This window comes from Drosophila guanche, unplaced genomic scaffold (assembly GCF_900245975.1).
Source record: "Drosophila guanche unplaced genomic scaffold, DGUA_6, whole genome shotgun sequence".
In the NCBI taxonomy this organism is placed as follows: domain Eukaryota; kingdom Metazoa; phylum Arthropoda; class Insecta; order Diptera; family Drosophilidae; genus Drosophila; species Drosophila guanche.
This window is the reverse complement of record NW_022995743.1, coordinates 2,667,244-2,687,124: the sequence shown is the minus strand read 5'-3', so window position 1 is coordinate 2,687,124 and position 19,881 is coordinate 2,667,244. Positions and strand designations below refer to the sequence as shown.

The window sequence follows — 19,881 nt, the reverse complement described above, 5'->3', positions numbered from 1 at the left end:
TCCCCCGAGTAAAAACCCGTTTTGAAGCCATTCAAATTTCATTCATAATACAGCGGCTTTTGTTTTCATATTTTTCTAAGCTGCGGAATAATATTGGACGGGGGGGCGGGGGAGAGTTGGTAGTATCTAATCAATCAAATTGAAGGAATAACAGTGGAAAAGTTCAAAGCATTCAGTGAACTGTGCGGGTAAACAAATATCGAACCATTTGATTAGGCCAAATTATGGAAATTCTGATCCATTATCAGTGGCGTCTGTTTCACTTTCTGTGGTGTGATTCCCTGTCTATGGGCTGCTGTTCGAGGCTGGGAAATTCAGCGGCACGCTTCGTGTCAGTCCAGCTCCATGCGCAGTAGTCATTGTGTTATTCTGCGTAAGTCCCGGGCAGCTGATAATTCTACGCCGCATAATCCCCTGCTCTGGCGCTGAGGCGCATTCAAGGCATTGATAAGGCAGCTCTCAGGCTCTCGTTTTGATTTCCACAGAAATCCGTATAGGGATTTGCGGGGAAAAACCGCCAAAGCAGAGCCAAGAACTGTTTACACAGATACAGATACTTCGTAACAATAACAATAAATAATAATAAAAATATTTTGTATTTTCGTGTTGAAAGCGAATAAGAAAGACAAATAAACGAATTAAAATAGACATTTTTTTCGGCTCAGGTTGAGGCCCCACCACGTCACAGCCGCTGAGCTCTACAGGTGCTATCCGTACATGGGTGGTGCAGGCCATAGGGTGGTGTACGGACCCCACAGACACCACACACACAGCGCGAGCTCATGGCACTCACATGTACAGGTTCGAAACAGCTGAGAAAACTGCGGCATTGTCACACGAACTCAAAAACTAGTTTGCTCGACCAACAGACTGGTTGTAGATCGAGTTCCCCTGAGCATGGGGGTATTTTGTAGTGGGGTATCTATGGGTATTTTGAGCCAGTATTTGACGTACATTTTGCATTGAGAATTATGCTAATTTCTTATCGAGAGAGAGAGAGACAGGGGCTGGCACCGTTTTGATGTGAATCATTCACCTTCGACGACATCGCCGCTGGAGGTGAATCTTTTGAGATTTTGCACTTTGAGCTGGGGCAGCTCCAACTCTCCAAGTCTCGTCCCGTCTGCCTTCACAAAAATCTCGCCCAGTCACGCTGTCAGCTTGGTTCCGGCAAAAAACACACACAGACGAATCTCTGTGCTGGCGCACAGAGTGCAAAGATTGCCGATCCAATTTGCATACATAACAGCAGCCAGCCAGCACCCATACTGTCCCCATTCACTGTCTAACTAAACTTCCCCGTTTCCCGACAGAGAAGCAGCCAACTTCAATTGTTCAGTCAATGGCCGCATGTGCCATTACTCAACCCGGCATGACTTGGCCGGAATCGGTACATGACAATGGAGTGTGGATCGGTGCGCCGAAGTTGTTCTTTGGAATTCACCAAATCCGACTTGGGGGTAAAGTACAGCCGATGATTAAGTGCCGATTGGCTTTAAGGTAAACAAAAGTCGGGCAAATATTAGCTGACCCAAAAGTACATTTAAATTATTAGCAAGTAAATCCCCTCCGTAATGCAATCATCCAATAGTTCAGTTGATAATTGTTGGGGTACTATGCACTAGAGTCCTCTTTGAGCATTTTTGCTACCACGAAGAGTGGAAATGTTTGAGCCGCTTCCCCGTATAAATCGTGCTCAGACATTCCTCCTAACTGACCTATGTCTGGACCATACCCATACCCAAATTCATGTTAATCGTCCTAATCAGTGGCAAACTTTTGTTCCCAGTGATTTTCCCTGTGTTTGCCACGAGTCGCTCACATGCTCTCTGCTCTGCTCTGCTCTGCGCTGCTCTTCCTGGCTGGCCGCCGCATCTGGTCTGCTACTTTGGATTCGTACATTAAGCTAACATTTTGCGATGTCTGGCATTGATTGTATTAACATGTCGCAGCTGCTGCTTAACAGCCATCCATCCATCTGTCTGGTTAGTTAACTCAATTGGCATGATCACGGACCAGACACGTTTGGGTTTAACACTCGATGATATGTGGAAGCAGGTCAAGCAGTGTGAGTGCACAGTGGAGTGCATAACAGAATAAATAAATAGCCAGACATCTCATTAGTATCATAATTGATAATATTTTAGTTAGCTAGCTGCATAATTTGGCACCTGTTGCATAAATCAAGCTCTTCTTCAGACCTCTAAGCGCAACTCAAAGTCGAAAACCAACTGATCGAAATTGTGCCCATTTTCAGCTGCTGTCTTATGGTTGTGCCATGGCTTGGGCTCGTTCCGAGAATTATTTGATAAGGGCCACGGCATATGCATGGCACGGATCGCTGGGGAATGCCCCCAAAAGTCTTATTCATAAGCAGATTAATGAGGGACTTCCATCAGCCAGGCCTTTGCCATGATTGACGTCAATGGCTGGAGAAAACTTGCTGAAATAATTAACCAAAGAAATGACAAGACAGAGGTGGAGTTTTGGTCTTTATATAACATTGTATTTAGTTGGTTCAGTTTTTTTTTTACCAACAAAAAATCTTTAAATTTAATTTGCTTATAATTAAATAACAATTTTGTGTGTTTTTTACATTTTTTCTTTCTTTTATGCCTTGGGAAAAGCTAACATAACAAAACTTTAATTTTTAACATTATTTCGGATGTGCTTTAATTTTTACTGTACAATTTACGGCATGCATCCGATCAGTGTGAACAGAATAATTGCCATTATCAATAAATTTTGAGCAAGTAAAAGTTGTGTGTGTGTGAAGCGGCAGCTGGTCACGCGCTTTTGTGTGTAAGTGTATGAGTGTGTCGCAAAATTACTGCTGCTGCTGCTGCGTCTCTGCTGCTGCCGCTGCTGCTTCTGCTGCTGTTGCCAAAGGGGAAGAGGGACTGTGAGAGCGACTTCCGCGGGTGTTCAGAGGCAGGTTCTACCCGCCCCAACGAAGGTCGCCTTTCAGTTCCAATTATCTGACTCCTCCTCTCGTGTACAGTTATATAAGATTTTACATATATAGGTATGTACATCCTATGTATATGACTGATATTTATATACATATGTATGTACAAGTTATGTGGCTGTGGCAGCCCAAACGTCGGTTTCCCTCGGGGAACTCTCCAAGACGTTGGAGTACATCAACCTCTAACTGGTTATTGGTTTTCGCTCATTGCAAAGTTTCTCTCAATTTAAACCATGTTTGCCCCACTGTCCTCGGGGGTTTTTAGTGTTCAATGATGTGGCTGTCCCGCTCACACAGCCTACACGGCCGGCAGCTGCACAGTGGGCTGCTTGGGTGCATCCCAGTGTGCCTCGCAGTAGTCAACCAATTGATTCTCGGCTTTGCTCAGGCGCTCCTCATCCTGGTCGGCTGTCCAGGTCTTCTGTATCAGGCAGCACGACTCGACCGTCTCCTGGCCCAAAATGCGGCTCAGCTTGGTGGCATCGTCCACTTTGATCACGTAGATGTCGTTCTCGTAGCAGAAGGCCTCCAGCAGCACCTCGTGCATGTGGGTGGCAGAGTCTCCGTCCTTGGGCACGGCCATCAGGCAAAAGAGGGAGCCATCCGGTGACTTGGACAGCACGTTGATGGCGGCGGACAGGCCCACGATCACACGCGACTCGTCCTGGGCCCTGAGAAGGGCCGATTTGACGGTGCGCCCAATGGGGGCACACTCCATGGGCAATTCCATGTCCAGCTCCATGTCCAGGTGGTGCATTGTGCAGTTCTGATCGACGACCATGTTGCTTAGGTATTCCAGTGGCTGCTGCAGTTCTTGCTCTGGCGAAATTATATTGCGGCTTGGCGGCACTTGATCAATTTTTGTAGGCTCTTTTAGCACTGTGTGGTTTTGGCTAGTCTCTTTTTGACTTTTTTGCTTGTCACTGGCTGGCACTGATTGTTGTTGTGGGTTTTTGTTGTTGCTTGTTGTAGCGTTTGGATTAACTTTTGATTATGAAATTCTTTTCACGTTTTGTGTGTGGCACGCTTTGCGATCCGCTCTCAACCGTTATTTCCCGCTGTTTCAATTTTGATTTGCAATTTCACAATGAATGCCCCAACCGGGCGAACGCGAGCTTTTATAGCTGTGCTCTCCGAAACGTGCGTTTCCCATTGAATTTCATCAGAAACGAACGAACGAGCGAGAGAGAGAGAGCGAGCGCCAACGAACGAACGAATGGCAGAGAGGAAGAGTGAGAGCAAGAGAGCTTTCTCATGGGGGCTCACTTCACACACATGGACACTCTCTCAGTCTTGTTCTCTTTTCACGCCTCTCTCTCACACCATTTTTGCATCGCTCATCGAAAATCGGTAATTTTTTCACTGGTAGGGAAAAGATTTCCGTTCATTTCGGGGCAATTAGCAAGTCTTGGAGTTTCTTTCCATGGGTTGCAACTGCAGTTTGTCGCGCCTTGGATCACGCATCGAGGTCATACAACTTCGGAAGCGCTCTCCCACTCTACTCACACACACAGGCACACGCACCTGTCTGGCCCAAAAGTGTCTCCCTTAATTTAAGAGTCTTCTTTTTTAATATTTTTCAGCAGAAAAAGTAATTTTGATTGAAACAAAAGGTTGCTCAGCGAAATTCGGGCAAACTTGTATGATTTCCCACCATTTTCCTGAACACTTTTTACCGGGAAATTAGTGGATTGGTCATGAACCATTTGGCACTAGGCCAAAAAGGCATTCAACAGGTTCTTGCTACTGTCACCGGGTACGGACCCCTGTGACGTCTGTGTTTAATGCGTTGTTTTGGCCAACGCGACGATGGTGCTGGGTGTCTCAGGCATGATTAATTAACGACCTTTCTTATTGAAAACGAAATGAGTTCGAGCTAAATTTATTTCTGTTCTGGTTTTCGCCCGAAGTGCAGCGAACGAACGAGAGCGGGTAACGCCTCCTCATGCTCCTTCTTGTACTCGATTATTTGCTCTGCTTCGGACACCAGACATTGGAACAAACATGGGAGCAGACCACGAACAATACAATGGAAGCTGCTAATCAATTTATCGCATATCCGTGTGCTCCCTGTCCATCGCATCGATATTTGAGCACGTGGGAACGTGTCGAAAATTTATATAAATATTCACGCGAAATTTTGATCAATTGAACCTCGCTGAACGAGGGAGCGAAGAAACTACGCCATTTGGTACCGTTTCCCCAGCCATCACCCCCCTGGGGGTTCAACTACCGCGCACATATTCCCAGTCCCGTTAATGCACCTTTTAATGAATTATTTGTTTACTTTGGATTTGTGATGGGTATTATGGTATTTTGGGGAAGCTTGGGACCTTATAAATTCTACACATTCGATTGGTTATGGTCGCGATAAAGTGGCCTTAAGTATTATTCAGAAAAATGCTTCGAAATGTCTTTGAAGAAAGTTCTAAGAAATAAATAAAAATATGTAAATGAAATCCTGCAACGCTCCCTCCATTAGGGTATCAGTTAAGTCGACCCTACAGCTTGTTTTCACATTCTTTATGGTTGTGGGGGTTGGGTTTTATTTCGTTTCGGGCTCATCGAAGGGTTTTTTGCACAGTTTTTGTTTGTGTCGAATAACAAGTTTTAAAAATACATTGAAACATTTATAAATAAATAATTAAATGTGTTATTACACATGTAAATGGGTTGAACAAACTGCTGACAGTGCGGCCCACTAAAATGCTACAGGGTATGGATCATTAAGAGGAGATTTGGAATGTGAATGTTGAATTACTGTGACCCCTACCTTGAATGCCAAAACAACCCTTAAAAATATGTTTTTACTGATCATTTCTATATTAAAATGAAAAACCATTTATTCAGTCCCAACTGTAGCTACTGGATTCAAAGCCCAGCAATTCACACAATAATGCAAAAATTTCTGCAAGAGTTTAATGAACTTCCTGGAAACAGAACCTGCCCGCTCCTCTTGTAATTTGAATTGGCTCAAAAACAAAGTTGAAAAATATAAAACAAAACTACAAAAATATATATGTGGATTCAATGAACTGTTTTTGGCATCAAGTGAACTTTCCGCACCCTCTTTGGGGTTCCCCCGCCAAATACTGACCTATGCAAGTGCACCGAAAAACATAAACAATTTTCACTGCTTACTCGGCGCTAACATGGAACTACAGGGGAAGCGCAGTTCTATGGGAAACTGCGCATTCAGCTCTGAATTTGCGCTCTTTTGCCGACTCAAAAGTGGCCAATGAACCTCCAGTTAGGGGCGATCCATCGCCTGTTATTGTGTGTGCAACATGCCAGCGGCACATGGGTGCCAAGGGTGTCGGATGCTCTCGCCTTACACAGTGATCGATGCATGGCTGTGGCTGCCACTCGCTGGTGGGATGCCTCCGAATGCCCAACTGCTGAGTCACGTCGCCGCAGCACTAAATCTGGCCTGGCCCACAGCCCAAATGAGTCAAAGCCAAAGAGCCGAATCGAGTGCGTCTTTGGGCGATTGGCGGAGCTCTTGACGGGGCTCTTGACGACCGAACTGGTTTTGGAGAATTCCCCTGAAAAACTCCGCTGCATTGAGCCACATTTGGCTTTGAAAGACGTTCCAAAGTCCGATACAGTGCGACATGCAGCCAGTCACCCGTCTCTCGCGCGTCTCTCTCTCGCCTCACGTGCACCGGTCGGGCGAGGTGCTGCACTGCTGCAATTATGTATGCGATGCAGCGTCTATGCTGGGGGATTTCCCATTTATCGTTGGCTGCAGGGAAAACCCGCCTGTGCACAAGAATTCTCCGCTGAAAATCCCCAATACAAATAGTTTGTGGTTTTTTTTGTGTATAGCCTTCGTTTTGGTACTTTTTGTTTTGTAAAAAAAGAGTAAAAAAAAGTTTATCTTAAGCACGAGGAGAGTGGTTCCCTCTGCCACCGAAATGAAAGCTTTATCTGTTCTGTTTTTTAATGGTGAAATATTTGTGTTTAGTTTCGAAAGCTTGTGAAATTTTCAATGTAGGCTTCGAGTTTGTATAAATTATAAAAAAAACACTTTCCATATGTATAATAAATTAAGAATTATTTTTTGCATGCAAAATATTTTGTGGTGAAATTATATTGATTATTTTGAAGCGCTTGCGAAATACTTTTTGTGCCTGTGAATCATTTATTAAGTTAATAAATGTCAAATAATATTTCCATATTCTTACAGTTTAGTTTTACGTTCATTTATTTCCACTTGTTGCTTTTGCACTCCCTTTTGCCAGAACTTTCGCAGCTGCACTTTCAAATCTTCAACGGATTTTAACCGTTTCGTTAAGCTTTCGGCTGCGTGGCAGCTCTGTCTAAAGTTTGCCCTCCCGCTCTCTGCGCTCACAGTCGGAAGCTTTTGTGTTTGTTTTGCCGGCGAAAAGAGCTTTCGCTTGCTCAGCGTCTGCTTCTTACCCAAACAAGAGCAGCTGTTGCCAGGGCTGCAGGCGTGAATAACTTTATATAATCCGCACTAGAATAATTCCAACGCATAAATTAAGAAATAAAGTCATTAGCTATAATAGACGGCATTTCCAGTTGAACTTTCAAAGCAGCAGAGAGTCATTAGCTACGCAGAGAGGCAGAGCGGAAGGCTTATTACACAACACGGACAGCCGGGCCCGCAGGTAGAGCGAGCCAAAAGCTTCTTTTCAAAGTCAAAAGAACAAAAGAACAAAATGAGCAGAGAATTTGCAGCGAAAACAGCCACAACAGTGGAGTATTTTGTGCCAAAGTGAACAAAGAAGTTGAAGTTGGATTTCCAATGATTGCTCTGTGACTGGGATAAGTGGGAAACCCACACGACGGAGGCGGCAGCGGCAGCGACAGAGACAGAAACAGAAACAGCGACTGTCATGATATAAAAACACAGAGCCAAACCGGCTCCGCCACTCAGTTCGCGTCTCGCTGGTCGGGGCGAAAGTTACGGACGGCACACGAAGAATCTCCCAGCATCGCTACAGATCGGACTCAGCTGTTGGCCCGTCCACAAATAGAGCACAGAGCAGGCGGAAACCGGCAGCACAGTAAATCAAATGTGTGACGACGTAGAATCGCGAAAAGTACCCGCTCCACGCTAATTTGCGAACCGAACACAATGGAGTACCTGAGCTATGTTTATGAGAAATTATTCGGCGGCAATGCCCCAGACGATGACACGCAAGGGCGCTGCCACACGTAAGTTGGGAGGAAATCGCACTGGGAAAGCTCAGCGCTAATTTTCCTTTTTGGTTTTTCCCGTTCTCTCAGGCCCCGCAAAGTCGTGTGCTTTGGCAATGTTTTGCTGGATCGTTTGGTCAAGCTGGAGGATCCGGAACTGCTGCAGCGCTACGATCTGCAGCTGGGCTCCAAGGGGGAAATGGAGCTGGAGAAACTCAACAAACTAGCGCTCGAAGCGGCCGAGAGGTAAGAGTTAGCTTCGCTCTTCCTCAGAATATCTTCCATAAAGTTATCTTTCCGACAGCTCCCAATGCCTGACCAAGCCCGGTGGCTCGGCCTTGAACACCGCGCGCATCCTCAAGCAACTGGGCACGGATCCCACGTTCTTTGGTGCCGTTGGCGCGGACAAGCATGCGGAGGAGCTGCGTTTGATCTTCCGGGAGCGTGGCATTGAGGCGCGACTGCAGACCATCGAGTCCACGCACACGGGCCAGTGTGTGTGCCTCATGTACGAGGACAATCCCACGCTCTATGCGAACATTGGCGCCTCTGCGCAGTTCTCGGTGCAGGCACTGAGCCAGGCGGCCATCCACGAGGGGCAGTCCTTCCTGCGTCCCCTCGAACGCAAGCAGATCCTCTACGTCGAAGGTTTCTTTGTGCCCCAGTGCGCCGATGTCTGCGACTACATTGTGGAGAATCTGGTGCGGAATCGTCGTCGCCTGGCACTGAATCTCAGCGCTCCGTACATCGTGCGGGGACATGCCCAGACCATCCTGAAGCTGGCGCGGCACGCCTTCTTCCTCTTCGGCAATGGACAGGAGTTCGAGGAACTTGCCGCCGCTTCCGGCTCGCCGAGTGTGGACCAGTTGGCCGAGCAACTGCTGCGGGAGGGCCAAACCCGCGTTATATGCATCACAAAAGGCAGCGCCGGCGTTCAGGTGATCACGAACTATGTCGACGAGTTGGGTCCCCCTGGACCCATCAGCGTTGAGGACTATCGTGCGCCGCGTGTGGAGGAGCTGGTGGATGCCACTGGAGCGGGCGATGCCTTTGTCGCTGGCTTCCTGCACGCCTGGCTGGAGAAGCGTTCGCTGGGCGAAAGCATTCGCATGGCCACCGATGTGGCCGCCAAGGTGGTCACCCAAGTGGGCTGCAATCTGCCCAGTCCTTAGCCGTAGAGAGGATCCTCGCACAATCAATCAAAGTAGACTCTTAGCATGTACGTAACACCCACACACACTCCTAGGCTTAGCTTCCTGCCTCTCACCCTCCCACTAGCAATTTGACTTAATAAAAACTTAATTTTTTGCATCCAACTGCGAGAGAACTGCGAGAACTTGAGTCTGTGATCCACATATGGAGATGTGTGTCAGTGTTTGCCCATGATTAATGGGGCATTTGTGTATGTGGAACTGCGCAGATTAGTAATTATTGCAGGGGGGAGCACTTCGCAGGGGAGGCGTGACTGTGCCTTCGTGCGCGCTTTTTGAGATAAAAGATTTTGATGCATGTCTGAGAGCAGGGTTTAGTCACATGTGATAATAAAATGTATTGACTTAAGAAAGGAGAAGATAAAGTTGCTTAAAAGTGAGAGAAAGTGCAGACATGTGCGCACACCTTACGGGTATTTGTTGACACTTTTTTATGGCTGACATTTATTAATCAAGAAAATGTAAGACTCCGTTTTGGCGGACTACTTTCAATGCTTCGAAATGCATTGGGAACAGCAGGCAGCAGAGCAGAGCTCTGTAAGATAAGTGAAAGCAGGCAATACATAAATATGTATAAATATGTATAAATATGTACATAAATGTAAGATTGAATTTCCACCTCGCTCGCTGCCTCATTCGTTGTCAGGCATGTCGAATTGTTTGCCTTATTATCCGCCAACAAAACGTTTCTCATTTTCCTAGGCCGGCTTACTCAGTCCACCCACACACAGAAGGCAGAATGACGGCATGGCCCAGCCCGGCAAGAACTCGCTTCCTGTGGGGCTGGCGGCTGTGACACACATGTTTGCAAATCGTTAACAAAAACTAAGCCGAAGGCGCTCAGCTGATGCAGGCAAATCCCAAAACAATAAAGCGAGCGACGGACCGGGCTTTGGCTTGGCCTTTAAAGGCCAATTCTCGGCTCAGCTTAGTGAGCTGCCTAATTGGCAGAAAGCTGCTTAAAATGTTTAAGAAGTACGAGTGGAATCTGGCAGGGGCTCAACCTAATGGCAATGGCAATGGCAATGGCAATGGGCATGTGGCAGAGCCAATATTGACACGCCCACACAATTGAGTGCCGCCTGCCGATGGGTCTGCTTAAATGGAACTTGCTGCCGCTGCCGTTAATTACTTGATATTAATTTTATACAAGCCAAGAGGGAACACAGTGCCTCCGTCCACTCTCTGTCGGTGCTCGAGTCCTTCGCCCAGACTGGGGCCCGTAATTAATGTCATCGTGTGGTTCATGGGGTTAACAGGGCTGACCACAGTCTGCAGTTTCCACTTTGATGTGCGTCCTCCCAGCTCCTCCTGCTCGGTCCTAAGATCTGTTCTAAAATGTTATAATTAACTGTGGCATTTTAATTAGTAATAAATTGGCTTGCCGATAGATTTTCTCTGCAATTTTCTTGCAGTGCATTCTGTGCTGGCGTTCCTCCTCTTTGATTTATGTGCAACGCTGCGTGTGAGCAGCCAAATGGGGCAGCTGTAACTGACATTGCATATTTGTCCAGCCTCGTAGATGCCACCCATCCCCTGGCTTGGCCCCCTCTGGGGCATGTTTGCACAAAATATTGCGCATACGCCACCCGAGTAGAACCTTCTTTGCCGTTTGGCTTTGTCCCTTTTGCCTTTTTGCGGCATAACGCGCGGTTAAGTGGCCATAATGTGTGCCTTTATGGGCTTGGCATTGGCATTGGCAGTGCCCGGCTCCTGCCCGGCTCCTGCCTTTATCCTGCTTCCAGTTCCCATTTTAATTCCTTTTTGCCATATTTGCTGAGCCAGCATTGTTGCTGAATTATGTTTTACCAGGCCGCTCGCTGGCTGGCTTGTTGATTTTTATATTGTATTTTTTGTTGTCTGTTTGCCGGGAGAAAGTTGTCGGGCTGTCGGTTGGGCAAGTCCTTTCCCTGGCTGGACTTTCGGCCCTTTGCATGCCTGATAAGCGGCTCTCTGGCCAAACATATTCGACTCTTTTGGCATGTTTGCCCAGTTGTTTACGGATAATCCGGTTTTATTGTTTAATAAGTCATCCCAGCTATCGCTGTCAGGAGAACCTGTGCTGGCTGGAGGACTCTTTTGTCTGCCTTTTTCTGGCCTGCTGAGAGTGAAGCTTCTGGAAAATCGATAGCCAAATTAAATGGCATTTTGCATGTAGCAGAAAAATCGACTTTAAATCAGGCAAAACCTCTTGAAAATAGATAACGCTATCAAATGGGACATCAAATTATCCAAAAAAAAAGGAACAGCCACTGAAAATGAGGGTAAGGAATTCTGGATTTACTTTTGGGATGCAAGCGCAGCATTTGTTTATATTTGAGAGCCAATAATTGCTAGTAAAATTCTGTAATATTGAAGAATAAATTCTCGCTTTGCTTGCTGTCACATGCTAATTTTCCTGAGCAAATTATTGTCCTTTTCCAATCAGCAGCCAGCACTCCCACGTCACTTACATCACACTCGTCATTAGGCAGGCCATTAGCTAAATTATAGCCTAGGCAATGACAAATTCCCCTTACCCAATACCAATCCAAAGCACATTCCTACCAGCGCCATTGAGGGCGTCAATTGGCGAGAAGAATAAAAGACATTTGCCCCAGCACTTTGCGGCACAGTTGAAAGTGGAGAATTACTCGAGTAAGTGGCAGAAATGGCAGCGACAATCGATGACAACGGTTTGGTGGGGATCAACGTGAGGATTTGGAGATATGTGGCCGTGCTGTACCCCACTCCGGCCACCAATTGGAGGAAGTTTGCCTTTGTGCTGCCCGTTTGCGCCATGAATGTGATGCAGTTCTTCTATCTGCTCCGCATGTGGGGCGACCTGCCCGCCTTCATCCTCAATTTATTCTTCTTTGCGGCCATTTTCAATGCCCTGATGCGTACGTGGCTGGTCATAATCAAGCGTCACGAGTTTGAGGCATTCCTGGAGCAGCTGCACGGACTTTATCAGTGGATTCACGAGTGCTCCGGTGATGAGTACAGTCGGTCCCTGCTGCTGCAGGCGGAGCGAGAGGCCCATCGCCTGGCGGTGTGCAATTTGTGCGCCTCCTTTCTGGACGTTGTGGGGGCGCTGGTCCTTACGCTCTTCAAAGAGGAGCGAGGTGAGTTGTGCTGCTGGTCAGTGGAATCATTACTCCTTGTCTCTCCCCCCCCCTCATCGCCCAGTTCATCCCTTTGGCGTGGCTCTACCCCTGCTGGACATGAGCCGTTCGCCCGTCTACGAAGTCGCCTACTTGCTGCAGCTGCCCACGCCCCTGCTGCTCTCCGCCCTCTACATGCCCTTTGTCAGTGTCTTTGCGGGCTTTGCGCTCTTCGGCCGGGCCATGCTGCGTATTCTCGTGCACAAATTGTCGCTGATTGTCGGGCAGGGCACGGACCATCGCATGCTGGTAGATCTGATATCCTGCATACGCTTTTACATCGCAGTAATGGGGTGAGCGGACGTCCGGGTTGCATCCACTTGACCAGCTTTGATTAGCTCTGTCTGTGTCTTTTCAGTTATGTGAAAAACTTCAACGAATTGGTAAACCTCATTGTGGCCGTCGAGGCAGTCATCTTTGGCTCCATCATCAGCTCGCTGCTTTTCTGCTTGAATATTGTAAGTGAGTACAGTGGAACATCGACTATGAGTTATTGCTACTCTTCTTTCAGATAACATCACCCACGCAAACCATCATAATCGTCATGTACATTCTCACCATGCTCTATGTGATGTACACCTACTACAATCGCGCCAACGACTTGGTCATTGAGGTAGGCGTCATTCCAGATCTCTCTTTTTTGCTCCATAGCTCGCAAATAACTGTCAACACTATTTGCACGAGAGAGGGGAATACACCCACCACCTTTTATAACTGCAGCATGCACTCGCTCTTTGGTTGCGTCGAGACACGATCGAGCATGTCTCACAATAACACAAAACAGAAACGAAGCCAAAAACGTTTCTTGCTTCTCTGCCGCTGCGCGCAATCTAGAAATTGTGCAGTGTCTTCTCTGTCGCTGCGTCGCGACGCGTCAAAGCTTTCACGCTTTGCATGCGCCGACTGCGCTGCCCGTGATCGTTCGCTATGTACACAGCATGCGACGCTGCCAGCCTCTGCTTTAGCTGAGCAGAGCAAAGCAGAGGTTTCTTTTCAGGTACCCCGCAAGCGTTTACAGTTATTTGCGAGCTCTGCTTTGCTCTGACTAATTTCTCCACCTGCTTCTAGAATTCGCTTGTGGCGCAGGCCGTCTACAATGTGCCGTGGTATGAGGGCAGCATTTATTTTCGCAAAACTCTCTTGGTATTCCTGATGCAAACGCAATGTCCATTAGAGGTGGGTGGCATTCCATTTCATTTTGGGTGCCAGGACTCTACTCTCTAACTCCACATAATCCTGTGTGCTGTACGCTCCATTTCATCATTTCAGATAAGAGTTGGCAACGTTTACCCCATGACTTTGGCCATGTTTCAGAGTCTGCTGAATGCATCGTACTCCTACTTCACCATGCTGCGTGGCGTTACCAATAAATGAGCTGAAAGAGACCAAGGAGAGAGGGAGCTTTGCGCTGCTGTAAACCCTGTACTGTATTCCGTTACCTCGCCTCCCCCCACTCTCTCTTGCATACCTTTCCCGCTCTTGCACAGCGGCAGCAATCCGCTCTCTTGCATTCCTTTTCCTCTATTCCGCACACTGCCAGCCATCTGTGTAATGCAAAAAGTTGTTGCTGTACTTGTTGTTGCCTGGCTTCCCTTTTTGCCTATTTGCATATGCTTGCCGTTTGAAAGGATTTAAGCGGACTGTTTGCAATCGCAGCGCTGGCTGCCGACTACTGGCTCCCTCCTCGCCACTGCCCCTGCCAGCTAAAATTGCTTTGAATTGGCTTCTGCAGATTGTTACACAAAATAGATTGTAGATTAAAGCAAAATGTTATCGTCGAAGTAAAGTCAAACCGAAAGTTTTCCGTTTCTCGGTTTGTTTTTGCAGCTTGCCAGAGCTCTCGCATTTGTGGCTAAAATATGGAATTAAATTGTGATTGCCAAACATCAGACACAGCCACAGAGTTAGTTAAGTTACACGAAAATCAGTCCAGGCCAAAATTGAATTTGTTTTATGAATACTTAAGCCACAAAGTGCAGACTTTGTGGCATTGATGTGGTTTAAACTAATGACAACCATAAGCACACATTATTTGTTTTCAATTATTTTGGGCAGCGAATTTCAGTTATTTTGTGCTCCTTTATTTGAGCCTGGCCAATCGAATTCCCCTTTGCTGGAGGGCTTTTAATTAAAGTGCCCCAGCCTAGTCGTTGTCTGCTGCAATTTAATTAACATTAGTCATGTCCTTTATTATGCAAATAAAAGGCTTACAGCAGCAGCCAGGAGGAGCACCAGCAGCTCCAGCTTTGGGATCGCTTAATGCCAGCAACGAACGGCAATAACAACTTAATTTAAAATTCATTATAACTGACACCAACTAGTTAAACAATTGCCAAAGGCGTGCAGCCAGCCAGCCGAAAGGAAAACAACAGCAAGGACCCGCGCTCGCTGTGGGGAAAATTGAAATGAGCGCCGCTGGAATAAACGCAAATAAAGTTCACTTCAAAGTCCGGCCCCCCGCTGTGCCGCTGCTCGATGTCCTGCCGTGGAGCAGCGCATAAATAACAACAGTCGAGCAGGACAGCAGCGTTGCGCCTCCATCCATCCCTCGCCTCGAGTGGCGTATACTTAATTTTATTATGAGGTGTCAAGTGGGGACGGAGACCAGTTGACTTTGCCACCTAGGAGCCGCCTCTTGCCACTTGCCTCTTGTCTTGGGCTTCTGTTATTTATGTTGTCTGCCTTGGTGGCAGGTGAATGCCTATGCCGCCCGGCGACTCCCGCAAAATGTGAACTTCCTTTAGGCTTTCGCTTTTTGCTCCCTGCAGCGGGTATAGTTTGCCGGGCGGATCCTTTGATTTTCATGCCACAAATATGCAAATGCGGCAGCGGAAATGTAAATGTGGCAGACAGCAGCAGTGTGTCCTGTGTGGATGCTTCATTGTTGTGGGTTTTGCTGCATAAAATTAACAAGTTTTGGTTTCATCAGAGAAGGGAGCAGCAGCCACGGGCCAACTCACAGTTGACGCTGTTTTATAATTGAATTCACAGGACACGCATTTTCCGTGCACTTTTAAGTGGATTTTCAATTGCGGTTTTGCTGCCGCTTGCCAGCCAGCAGGCCAAGTGGCTTCATTGATGGCATGTGCATGTGCCGTGTGTGTCCTGCGTGTTTGCTGGTCTCAGCCCATTCTCAGCTGACTGTCACTCGTGACACTTCCATTGACAGCTGTTTGCTGTTTGCTGTTAATTTTCATTTTAATTTGTGGTTGGAATCACGGAGTTTGGGTTACGGCTTAGCCACTTGGCTAGGGACTGGCTTTAACTCCACTTAAATTCCATCAATCTGCCGGCTGTCTGTCTGTCTGTGTGTGTGTGTCTGTGTGTGTGTGTCTAATGCCCATTGTCTGCACTGATCCCTCATAAGCAAAGCATTCATTTTGCAATTATTTATTGATGACTCCCACACAGGCAACAACTCTGCCGTGCAGACTCCGGCAGTCGGCTGCAATAAATTGCCAGAGCGCTACAGCCACACACACAGAATGTTTGTCTGGCTCGGGCGAGGGCTCCTGCCTGGCTGCCTGGCTGCTGCTGTCTGTGTTCTGGCAAAATATTTGCATTTTCACTTTTGATTTATTAGTGCCAGGGCCATGTGTAAATTTGCCAAAGCAAAGGTGCAAACAACCAGCCCGCAGATGCCTTGAGAAGGAGTTGCAGCTGCAGACGGAGGAGCAGCACAGTCAGCGTTGACAAGGACACATTACGAATGGTAATTGCGGCATTGGAACAAGTAATTGAAGTGCAGCTTCAAGTGAAGAGGCAACTTGTGGGTTGCCTTGGCCCTAGGGAACATTTTCGATTAGTTTTCGAGGCTGGGCAGCCGCGCGACAGCTTTGCTAATTACAGGCACAAATTGCCGAAACAGAGGGCCATGGCCTGGCCTCTTATGCCATTGCCAATTACTTCCGCTTCTGTGCAGGTTGAGTGCTGGAGCTGGAGCTGACTGCGCGCCTAAGCAGCTTTTCTTTGGCTGCAAAATGCCAGCAAAGGAGCCACAATAACAGCGAAGGAGCGGCAAGCATAAGCAGATAATTACACAGCAGAGAGCGAGTCTGTCCTTTTGCAGCAGCCACAAAGTAGAAAATTACAAAAATAAAAAGCCACAAGCGGAAAATGAAGAGGCAAAGCCAGAAGGCCCAGAAAATGTCATTTGTCGTGGCACTTCATTTGCAGCAAAACAAACTTTAAGTTGGACCAGGGACCAGGGACCAGGGACCAGGGACCAGGGGCCAGGGGCCTCAAACTTGATCAACATTTTGATTATCGGCTGGAAAATGCGAAATTCCTGTTAACCGAAAACGCAGACACATTTTCCACATTGTCGACTGTCTGCAACCCCAGCTGGCTCCCACTTTGAGTGTCTGCCCCGCAGCCACATTCAAATATGCCGCCAAGTTGTAGGAGGAACTCCCTCCTCCTCGTTCGCACTGATTTTATGCTTTGTAACTCCCCATATCCGAATGGCAAACAACGTTTAGCGCTTTAGCGTGGTGCCTGCCTGCCTGCCTGCCTGCGGCTGCCTGTTTGCCTTTGCATTTTTCCACCTGCTTCTGCTTTCCTTTTTTTGAGTGGTTGTGTGTGCGATGCATCAAATATTTAAGCGATATTTCAGCTATGCACAGAACGAGTCAAAATCCTGCCGCCTGCGATAATAAAGTTTGCAGCCAAATGTTAAAGCAATCAAATTATGGCGTGCCAAATTTTGATTTCGAATTTCAATGTCATTTTGTAGGACTTAGATGGGGCTGCAAGTGAAGTTAAAGTTAGTCCAGCGAGCGACCACATGATATTGTTATTCTTGCCGTAATTAAAAACCCATGAACGACAGGCACAAGGACAACGAGCAGCAGGACAAACACAACAACTGGCCACAAACGCAGGAGCAGACACAGAGAGACAGCGCGAGGGATGTGTGTGGATGTGTGGGTGTGTGGGTGTGTGGGTGTGTGGGTGTGCTCCTCTCGCTCTGTCTGGTAAAATAAACATGAAGCGTATTGATGGCACGGGCGCTGGCGCCGTCTCTGCCATATCAATTTTAAGCCAAAGTAATGAAAAAGCAACAGCAACAGCAAAAGGAAGAACAAACCCAAAAAAAAAAAGAATTAAAACGAAAGCTAGAGACAAAGCATATTAGCAGGCGGAGCGGGGGGGGGTGGCGCAACCCAACCTGTCTGCTGATGATAGCCAAACGCCAAACGCTTTGTGACAACCCCCCAAGAAGCGTGGAGAAGCGCCTCCAAGGATGCTGTTTACATTCACTGCACAAGACGGACATTGCCTGACTTTGGTCTGTGCCTGCCTGGCAGCAACGAAATTAAAAACCAATAAAAAAATGGCCCGCACACGAAATTAAAAATTATGTTTCCTCGCCGCTCGCTCGACCTCTGGCAGTGGCGGAAAGGGAAACATTCCATGGCCAGAAAAAGTTGTAAAAAAGACGAATAAAATCTGCACATAAAACTTTAACAATTAAACAAAACGATGCAAAAGTTGGGCAGTGGCGGAGTCCAGGGCCTACCACTTCGATAATTGAATATTTTAGCCAGCCCAGGATAGGGGGAAGGAGGCAGACCAAAAAGTGTAGCATACATTTGAGCGCGGAGCGCGGAGCATGGAGCCATCGAGCAGTCGCCGGGAATTCACTGCTGCACAGCATTTTTCGTGCATAGATCGTTGAAACTTTCTCACGACGAGTCCATTTATTTAATTTACTAGCCAACTCCGCAAGGCCAACTGCATAGCTATGAATAATTTAAGCAAATCGTTGGATTGGACTGTGGACTGTGACCGGTCCGACGTTTTGTCTGCTCGGTGTACGTGTCGCCTGGCGCCGGCTTAGACGGCATTTGCATATTTTAATTATTTAGCTGGCAGTGCGGAGCGACTTAATTAAAGGCTGCCCGCCACCCAAACAGCGCCCGAAACATATGTTTCGGTAGCCACATTAAAGCTACAAGCCAGAGCCAGCGCTTGGCCCATAAACACATTACAAGCAGCGGCGAGGCACATAAATTCATAATGAAATATGAAGCTAAGACACAGCCAAAAGGGATACAGATGCCGGGATACAAGTGAGAGCTACAAGCAGCTAAAGTACAACCATCATAAATACGGCCAAAAGTGTGAGTGTAAGACACAGCGCAGAAGAGAGTCGCAAAGTCAGTTCCAGCCAAGGGCAGCTGCGAGTGTCTGTGGCATTAGTTTTATGATTATTTGTGGCACTTATGGTGTGCACAGTGGACACTAGAACGGAGAGAACTTATGTGTGCGGTGCTGTAGTGCAGCTTTAATTAGATTTGAGCATTAGACACAGAAGAGCGGGAGAGCCAGCCACCAGCGGAGCTAATGATTGCGATATTTGTATGCCCCACACGACTCGCTGCCAGTTTTTCCCTCCCCTCCTGCCACACTGTTGCTCGGCACAGTCTTATGTTGCGATAAACACCAGAGACCCCCTCTTGGCACCATCAATAATGCTTAATTTAATTCGACACTCGCCGACTATCTCTTCAAGGCCTCAAGTCTGATGCTGATGATGATCCTTCCACACATGCACAGCCTGCACGTGTGTCTGTGTGTGTGTGGGCGAATATTAATAATTGTTTCTGCTCTTTTTTTGCTGTTGCACGACGTCTGCGAAACACGCTAAAAATTAATTAAACGTCCCTGGCGAAGGGCGTATGGATGTATTTTTTTTTGTTTTGTTTTGCTGCTCGGCCATTTCGTGGTTATTTATGCCCCTGGCCGAGCCTACGCTTGATTCATTGCTTTTGGCCAGCACGCACTCGCCTCGCATTGCCAATTTATATTTGTATTAATTAATGGGCCAGTAAACAATTGCTGAAAGCTGCGCCATTAGCCGCAGTGCCCACCGCCAGCCCAAAGGGGGCTGCGGAGTGCCAGAAAATTGCTGCAATAATAAGCCAGCCCAGTGGACACATAAATTAAGCAGGGTTTTCCCTCATGTTATGCATTTTATTGCGACAGAGTTAATAACTTGTTTTCGCTTATGCATTTGTGCGAAACTTTCCCCGCAGTTTTCTTTGTTTTTTCTTGTACATTTTTGTGTAGTTTTTGCTGCAAATTGTTGACTTTTGGTGTCAATTTTGGTGTATTATTTACTGTGCATTTTCATATTTTTTTAGCTACGCTTTCGTGTCACTTTAGCTGCATTCTCTGCTCAACATTTCGCTGGTTTTCCATTGCTTAAGCAAACATTTTTTGTGGCTCAATTTGGGCAGCCTAAAAGTATGCCACGCTTTGCAGTGGCAGCTTTCATTTCTGCGCTGCAACTGGCAGCTTGAAAGTGCACCGTTTATTTGTGCAGCTTCACGCCCCAGTCCCTGCCTCCACACTGGCCACAAATAAGTACTCTCGCTACATTACAATT

The 19,881-nt window shown here is 47.1% G+C and overlaps 3 protein-coding genes across 3 annotated transcripts; 2 read left to right on the top strand and 1 right to left on the bottom strand.

The window, feature by feature from the left end:
* Nucleotides 1-2,653: 2,653 nt before the first annotated feature.
* Nucleotides 2,654-4,048, bottom strand: LOC117591897 (growth arrest and DNA damage-inducible protein GADD45 alpha). Its single transcript, XM_034285282.1, has one exon. The coding sequence runs from the start codon at nucleotides 3,747-3,749 to the stop codon at nucleotides 3,267-3,269; it is 483 nt and encodes a 160-aa protein (XP_034141173.1). The 5' UTR covers nucleotides 3,750-4,048; the 3' UTR covers nucleotides 2,654-3,266.
* A 3,614-nt stretch (nucleotides 4,049-7,662) lies between these two features.
* LOC117590736 (adenosine kinase) lies at nucleotides 7,663-9,450 on the top strand. The gene is made up of 3 exons (XM_034283649.1): nucleotides 7,663-8,152; nucleotides 8,225-8,380; nucleotides 8,439-9,450. Exons 1-3 carry the CDS (start codon nucleotides 8,073-8,075, stop codon nucleotides 9,304-9,306), a joined length of 1,104 nt encoding a protein of 367 aa, XP_034139540.1. The 5' UTR covers nucleotides 7,663-8,072; the 3' UTR covers nucleotides 9,307-9,450.
* Nucleotides 9,451-11,995: 2,545 nt separating this feature from the next.
* Nucleotides 11,996-13,862, top strand: LOC117584209 (odorant receptor 43a). Its single transcript, XM_034272981.1, has 6 exons — nucleotides 11,996-12,449; nucleotides 12,514-12,781; nucleotides 12,847-12,946; nucleotides 13,000-13,101; nucleotides 13,557-13,664; nucleotides 13,758-13,862. The coding sequence occupies exons 1-6, from the start codon at nucleotides 11,996-11,998 to the stop codon at nucleotides 13,860-13,862; spliced, it is 1,137 nt and encodes a 378-aa protein (XP_034128872.1).
* The last annotated feature ends 6,019 nt before the right edge of the window (nucleotides 13,863-19,881 follow it).

Bases quoted from the DNA above. Each gene is read 5' to 3' on its own strand.
- LOC117591897 (XM_034285282.1), bottom strand. From the start codon at position 3,749: ATGGTCGTCGATCAGAACTGCACAATGCACCACCTGGACATGGAGCTG.
- LOC117590736 (XM_034283649.1), top strand. From the start codon at position 8,073: ATGGAGTACCTGAGCTATGTTTATGAGAAATTATTCGGCGGCAATGCC. The intron at 8,153-8,224 runs GTAAGTTGGGAG...CCGTTCTCTCAG, and splicing joins ACGCAAGGGCGCTGCCACAC to GCCCCGCAAAGTCGTGTGCT. The intron at 8,381-8,438 runs GTAAGAGTTAGC...TCTTTCCGACAG, and splicing joins GCGCTCGAAGCGGCCGAGAG to CTCCCAATGCCTGACCAAGC.
- LOC117584209 (XM_034272981.1), top strand. From the start codon at position 11,996: ATGGCAGCGACAATCGATGACAACGGTTTGGTGGGGATCAACGTGAGG. The intron at 13,102-13,556 runs GTAGGCGTCATT...ACCTGCTTCTAG, and splicing joins CCAACGACTTGGTCATTGAG to AATTCGCTTGTGGCGCAGGC. The intron at 13,665-13,757 runs GTGGGTGGCATT...TCATCATTTCAG, and splicing joins AAACGCAATGTCCATTAGAG to ATAAGAGTTGGCAACGTTTA.